The 7,500-nt window shown below is 51.0% G+C and overlaps 1 protein-coding gene across 1 annotated transcript in view; it reads left to right on the top strand.

Moving 5' to 3' along the window:
- The window catches only part of aplp2 (amyloid beta (A4) precursor-like protein 2), a 94,840-nt gene extending 91,812 nt beyond the window's left edge, over positions 1 to 3,028 (top strand). Inside the window, 2 exon segments of the mRNA XM_056283728.1 lie at positions 2,628 to 2,801; positions 2,940 to 3,028. Coding sequence (XP_056139703.1) covers positions 2,628 to 2,801; positions 2,940 to 3,028 — 263 coding nt within the window.
- The last annotated feature ends 4,472 nt before the right edge of the window (positions 3,029 to 7,500 follow it).

The following is a 7,500-nucleotide window of genomic DNA, read 5'->3' as shown; positions in this document are numbered from 1 at the left end:
GGAATAGACTTCAGCTGGACTATGTGGTGGTTTTGTATTTTGGGGTATGTTGAGCGGTCCACCCTGGGGCGCAACAGTGCTGTTTGCTTGAACTAGAGGAAAACAGTCTGCGGAGGCCACCCGAACTGGTCTGGAGCTGTCTGTTAAATGTGATGTGCCCTTTATGAAATATAAGTACGCAGAATTTTCAGGATAAATATTTTATTAGACCCGCCTGTTGGATGTGTGGGTTTTGTTTGGACATCAACTTGTTCGTTTTCTCTTTCTATGTGCTATCATATATATATATATATATATATATATTTTTTTTTTTTTTTTGCTATAAAAATAATTTGAAAAAATATTGACATATCAGTGGCTTGAACGCCTGCATGTTTGAACTGAGCGTGAGCACAGATGGGGTGGAGACAGAAGCACTGATTAAATAAAATGAGTGTTTGCCGCTCTGATGGCCGAGCGGAATAAACCGCCGTTCTTGCAACCCGCTCGTCACGTGGCTGGGAGGTTCGTATCCCAGACTCGCCGTAACCGGTCCCGGCCAGAGCGTCCACGGGGTAAGGCCTTCATTAGGCCACCCTTACCCGAGGGATAGTGGGTGTAGTGTTCGGGGACTCGTCGTTCTCCAGCGACCCCTCTGGCTCATCTGGGCGCCTGCAGCCAAGCGACTGAAAGCATTCTCCCTACGCCTCCTTCGCGGCCTGAAGGTGATGCAGTCCATGCGAGGCTTCAGCATGTAAACTAGCGAGAGCAGCCGACACGAGTTTGAAGGAAGCTGGTGTTACGACTGTCTCCTTCCTGTGGAAACGTGAGCCAGGGGAGTTATTCCACAAGAGTTCCGGCCATATGCCATTGGGTTAATCGGATGGGATAAGGGGGAAAACTAGAAGTAAATTTGCATAAAATGAGAGTGTCTCAGGGCATCCAGGTGGCATGGCGGTCTACTCTGTTGCCTACCAACACGGGGATTGGCGGTTCGAATCCCCGTGTGTGATGTCTTGAGTTGATGCAGTTGGGGGACAGTAGGGGGAGCTAGAGGACAAGCTAGGATGTAAGTGACTGTAAGAGGGGAGAAGGAGTGTGACGTGGGTTGTTCAAGTAAAGAAGCGTGCGCTAACAGGCGTGTGTCTTCGGGCGGTCCCGTAGCATCACCACATATTGGCGACAATGGCTGTGAATGTGAATGAATGATGGAGTATGCAGACAAGAAGAGAGGGGCAAAAGCAGTGCACTTTGCTCCTGGGTCTTGGGCCAGAGTTAAGAGACCAGGTATACTATGCAAGAGTTAGTCCAAGTACCCATGCCCTCTTCAGGTGCATGAGCAAAGAGGCCAGTACACTTACAGACTGTCTCATGGGCGCACCTGGAATGCGTCCTATCTCGCGCCAGCCCTGCCCCTTCAGGGTCACGCGGACCCTGAGCAGGCCCTTCCTCCTGAGGCCTGAGCAGGCCCTTCCTCCTGAGGGGCCTGACATAGACTGTAGCCGAGTCCAGCCTGACATGCTCAGCCCCCTCTGCAAGAGGTCAGGGTCAGGAGGCCGCCCGCTTGGGCACAGGACTGTTATGTGAGGACGGTAAACTAAAACAAGAGTAGCCTATTGTCTGTATGAAACTGTTATTTCGAGGCTGTTATTTATTTTTATGTTCAAGGTCTTCTGTTGTTATTGTAAGACTGATCGTAGCTTATACAGTTCAGCATAAGCGCCGCAGTGATTGCATAGTTGGTGGTGTAAATGTTATCTTTTGCAAAAGGGATATGTGATGTCTTGAGTTGATACAGTTGGAGGACAGCAGGGGGAGCTAGAGGACAAGATAGGACGTAAGTGACTGTAAGAGGGGATAAGGAGTGTGACGTGGGTTGTTCAAGTAAAGGAGCGTGTGCTAACAGACGTGTGTCTTCGTGTGGTCCCTTAGCATCACCACACCGTGTTACCTCTGGCTTGAGATATGGGATATGCCCCGAGGCGGGGCAGGCTAAGCTAACCGCTAGCCCGTGCAGACCAGCAGTTCCCATAACACCGAGGGCGTTCTGGCGGCACGGCTTCACCCGGCGTCGACTGTGGTGTTTTTGGTGTGGAGTGCGGGGCGGTGTCGAGGGTGTCTGGCTGGGAGAGCTGGCGTTGGACCAGCTAAGGGAGCCTGGTCTGCTGCATCCGTCCGGTGGGCTCAAGGACCACGGCCCCTGCCTGGAGCTGCGTCCAAGGAGGAAACACCGAGGGCGGTCTGACAGTGAAGTGAAGCAGGCTAAGCTAACCGCTAGCCCATGCAGACCGGCAGTTCCGACAGTTATCCTGGCTGGCGTTTGTTCCCTTGGACAGTGATTTTTTTTAAAACATTTTTTAGTTTGGATATATGTGTTAGTTTAGATGTGTTAATGTGTGTTCTTGAAGTTCTTGTAGTTTTGGGGTATCTGTTTTTGTCTTGTCTTTGTGTTGTGAAACAATATCTCACTTCATTTAATGTACAGAAGTACATAAATAAAATGATAAAGTGTTCCTGATTCCTGTTCCTGATTCCTGATATGTGAGACGAAATATGCCCTTTTTGCATGGGCCGGGTATAAATGGAGTAGCTTTAAACCTCACTGACAGGGCTGCTGTATGTCTCCCCCCCCCCCCCCCCCCCTGCAGACGAACTCCTCCAGGAGCAGAAGGCCGACATGGACCAGTTCCTGTCCTCCATCTCTGAATCCCAGCCGGACGTTACCGTGCCGTCGGAGGAGAGCATGGAGGTCCCCGCCTCCGAGAGCAAACCCTACCGCCCCATCCAGGTCACCTCTCTGGGGTCCCATCCAGAGCCCGAGGGTAAGCATCACCGGTCCCCAAAACCCAGGGTCGCTCCCGTCCCCTAAATTCTGGTTGTATTGGAATACAGATATCCGCTTCAGGGAGACTCGTGTGTAACAGTCTTGAGTTATTTAGGGTGTTAAGCTTTCAAAACAGTCGGGCAGAACGGCACACGTATGACTGAAGGAGGGGTGTATTCGGTGCTGGAGACCAATCCGAAGTATGCCATGGAGCCGTGGATTTAGACTTATCTGAGCCCGCACAGTCCCACCACGGCTGTGCCTTAAACGTAATAACACGAGCGGAGTTCAGATAAACTCACAAAGCCCCGGGCGCCGGTGCCGAGCTGGAGCCCAAAGCTTTGAAAATGTGCCTTTTGAGTGAAGCGGCTGCCGTTCTCCTTTTCTTCTTTTTCTTTTTCTGTCGCATGTTTGTGCCAAAGAAAAAGTTTCAAAACCCGCACTGCTGATCAGAGGAGCGTGGTGGAACATTTCCCAGGGAAGTAAAAAGACCATAAATGTGAAGTTAACTACGTATGAACCTCGACTATACGTGCTAGTGACCTGGAGGGCTTTTTATAGAGGAGGCCCATTTTAAAATGGCTCCTTTTTCTCCCCAGTTGCATCCGGCCAATTACCCCCCTCTTCCAAGCCGTCCCGGTCTCTGCTCCACCCCCTCTGCCGATCCGGGAAGGGCTGCAGACCACCACGTGCCTCCTCCGATACATGTGGAGTCACCAGCCGCTTCTTTTCACCTGACAGTGAGGAGTTCACCAGGGGGACGTAGCGCGTGGGAGGATCACGCTATTCCCCCCAGTTCCCCCTCCCCCCGAACAGGCACCCCGACCGACCAGAGGAGGCGCTAGTGCAGTGACCAGGACACATGCCCACATCCGGCTTCCCACCCACAGACATGGCCACTTGTGTCTGTAGGGATGCCCGACCAAGCCGGAGGCAACACGGGGATTTGAACCGGGATCCTTGTGTCGGTAGGCAACAGAATAGACCGCTACGCTACCCAGACGCCCCATGGCTCCTTTTTTTTTTCACAACCTTTTTCCCCTCCAGTCAGTCCTGGACACCTCCCCACTGACTCCTCATTCAATCAATTAACACATCTTGATATCCTGACTTTTCTCGTTTCTCACCTGGGTTCTCTCTCTTTTCCCCTTCCTTTTTCTATTAATTTGTTCTGTTTTCCTCCCTCTTTTCTTCTGTTGCTCATTTCCAATGCCAAGGCGATCTATCAGAGTCCCCACGTGCCTTCAAGAAAGGTTGGTTCCTCTGCTGCTTGTTGTTTTTCCTGCTACCACCTCCCTCATCATCTCACGCCATCTTCCCCCAGTATTGTTCCCTTGCTCTCTCTCTCACTCTCTCTGACTGCCTCTGTCTGTCTGTCTCTCTCTCTCTCTCACTCTCTCTGACTGCCTCTGTCTGTCTGTCTGTCTGTCTGTCTCTGCCTCTGTCTGTCTGTCTCTCTCTCTCTCTCACTCTCTCTGACTGCCTCTGTCTGTCTGTCTGTCTGTCTCTGCCTCTGTCTGTCTGTCTCTCTCTCTCAGTCTTTCTCACTCTCTCTCGTCCTCTGTCTGTCTGTCTGTCTGTCTGTCTCTCGCTCTCTCTGTCTGTCTATCTGTCTGTCTCTCTCGCTCTCTCACTCTCTCTCTGCCTCTGTCTGTCTGTCTCTCTCTCGCTCTCTCTCTCTGCCTTTGTCTGTCTGTGTGTCTGTCTGTCTCTCTCTCTCTCTACCTCTCTCTTGTCTGTCTGTCTGTGTGTCTGTCTGTCTGTCTCTCTCTCTGCCTCTCTCTTGTCTGTCTGTCTGTGTGTCTGTCTGTGTGTCTCTCTCTCTGCCTCTCTCTTGTCTGTCTGTCTGTGTGTCTGTGTGTCTGTCTGTCTCTCTGCCTCTCTCTTGTCTGTGTGTCTGTCTGTCTGTCTCTCTCTCTGCCTCTCTCTTGTCTGTCTGTCTGTGTGTCTGTCTGTCTCTCTCTCTCTCTACCTCTCTCTTGTCTGTCTGTCTGTCTGTCTGTCTCTCTCTCTGCCTCTCTGTCTGTGTGTGTGTCTCTCTCTCTGCCTCTCTCTGTCTGTCTGTCTGTCGCTCTCTCTCTCTCTGCCTCTCTCTGTCTGTCTGTCTGTGTGTCTGTCTGTCTCTCTCTCTGCCTCTCTCTGCCTCTCTCTGTCTGTCTGTCTGTCTCTCTCGCTCTCTCCAGCCTTACTGTGTAGTCTGTGATCCTCTCTCCAACCATCTTGCTATTTTATCAGCAGCCATCTTCGCTAGCTAGCCTCTCTGTCTGCTCATCTTTTTGATGACTCAAGTCAGCTCCCTGTTCGGCGAGAAGCGGGGCAAATTATGCAGAAAAAAAAAAGATTAACATCTTGAGTTTGAGGAAAGAAGAAAGGTTGGTGGCTTCTAAATATGGCCAAGGTGCCACGTCATGGCCAGCCTCTTTTGTCTAAGCCTCTCCATTCCTCCTACTTCCTGTCATCACGTCCTCAGTACATCTGTCAAAATGCCATGCCTAATTATTCACACACACACACACACACACACACACACCCCTCATCGGTCTTGCTCTCTCTGATTTATGGGCCCTGTCTGAGACGCGGTGTTTCCACTGACCCACAGACCCCGGTCTAAAATCGGCCCAATTTGTCCTCCTGCACCTGAAACACAGACGTGGTTACGTCACCCATTGTCTGATCCGGACTCAGCCGGGTAATCCTGCTTTGTGCCCGTCAGAACGTTCTGATGCCTTCCTAAGACCCCCCATACAACCTGTGAAAGATGGCCGCCATAGCTTTTACCACAGCACCCTCTCCCGTCTTCCCCCTGTTGTGCTAGAACCTTGACTTGCACATGGTGTGTAAGCGTGCTGCTGTTGTTGTGTTGTTGTTGTGTTAGTCCATGGATGGGGTATTGTCAGACCGCCTCTCGAGAGACGTCTGCCATTGTGGCGGTGTAGTGCGACGATCGTCTCAGCCGACCGCGGCACTACCCGCACACCGTCGTACCATCAGAAAAGCCCCGGCGGAGGGGAGGGTGTGACGTCAGCCCTGCTGACTGAGGCCGTGAACGCACATCATTGTCTGCAGCCTCGCCTCATCAATCGCTGTAATTGTCCTAAATTCCCACTCGCGAGCACAAGGGGCAGACGAGGAGGTCGGTGCCAGACTCAACGCCCCCCCCCCCCCCACCCCCGTGTGTCACTCAGGACTCTGCCTCCGACTGCAGCGCTCGCTCTGCTCCCGGTTGTTGATTTATTCATGTCATATGTGGAGTGTGTGTGTGTGTGTGTGTGTGGGGGGGTGCATGTGTGTATTAATAGATACGATGCCTTTTTTTCAAAACCATCACACTTCTCAGCATGCATATTCGACACCTGGCCCAGTTTGGGGCCCCAGACACTTCTGGAGACCTTGGCAGACCCGCTCGTCTGTTCTGTATTATCGGCTGAAACGTTTGCTGGGGTACCGGAGGTATTAGGGGGGGTTATTTAAAGATGAGTTACCGAAGCCACGCGGAGATTTGACCGTGAGATTGGAGCTAACTGATAGATAACAAATGATATGCGACGAAGACGAGGCGGGTATGACCCTCGTCACCTGTGAGGGTTTTGTGGAGTCGGTGCTCGTGACTGCCTCTTTACCGACACGTCTCGAATCTCGGCGTCCTGCAGACCTTCACTTTATTGGCGTTATCTGGAACGCTTGGATTTTAATGTTTGTGCTGGTGTATGTGGTGCCAGTCCGAGGCCTGTATTTGTCCTTTTTCTCCTTAACTTATTTTATTAGCAATGTACAATGATAAGAGTAATAACTAGTAGTAGTAGTAGTAGAGCTACCCGCCAAGTCAAAATCCTCATTAGTGAACTCTTATAAAAATAAAACAGATTCGGATATTCGCACACTGTTTGCATTGGTGTTTTATGTCGGCTGTCCTACGTCTATATTTGCTACATTTTTTCTTTCTTATCCTATTTTATTAGCTGTGAATAATATTATTACTATCATTATTAATGTTATTATTATTAAGTAGTAGTAGAAGTGGTAGTAGTTGTAGTATACCAACCCACTAAGTCAAAATCCTACATTATTATTACCTACATTATGTACATATACATATATATGTGTGTGTGTGTGTGTGTGTATATATATATATATGTATATATAAAGGCGGCATGGTGGTGCAGTGGTTAGCGTGGTCGCCTCACAGCGAGAAGGTCCTGGGTTCGAGCTCCAGGGTAGTCCACCTCGGGGGTCGTCCCGGTCGTCCTCTGTGTGGAGTTTGCATGTTCTCCCCGTGTCTGCGTGGGTTTCCTCCGGGGGCTCCGGTTTCCTCCCACAGTCCAAAGACATGTAGGTCAGGTGACTCGGCCGTACTAAAGTGTCCCTAGGTGTGGGCTGCCGCCCGCCGCCCAGTGACTGCTGGGATTGGCTGCAGCATCCCCACCACCCTGAGGGCAGGATAAGCAGTTTGGGTAATGGATGGATGGATGAATATACACACACACACACACACATATATATGTGCCTATTAGTGGAAAGCCTACTTGGGAAATAAAGGAGATTCTGGTATCCACACAATATGCCGTTTTGAAGGAGCCCTGTGCTGAGCGTGGAAGCCTGTGCGGCGCCCGGCACGTGACTGCCGGGCGCCGCGGTCCTTGCGCCGTGCTGAATAGGGGAGAAAAGGGCCCCATTTCCCCCCATTGTTGTTGTCGCAA

Source organism: Lampris incognitus, chromosome 7, assembly GCF_029633865.1.
Source record: "Lampris incognitus isolate fLamInc1 chromosome 7, fLamInc1.hap2, whole genome shotgun sequence".
In the NCBI taxonomy this organism is placed as follows: Eukaryota; Metazoa; Chordata; class Actinopteri; order Lampriformes; family Lampridae; genus Lampris; species Lampris incognitus.
The sequence above is the reverse complement of the archived record's forward strand: the minus strand, read 5'-3'. Positions and strand labels throughout refer to the sequence as shown.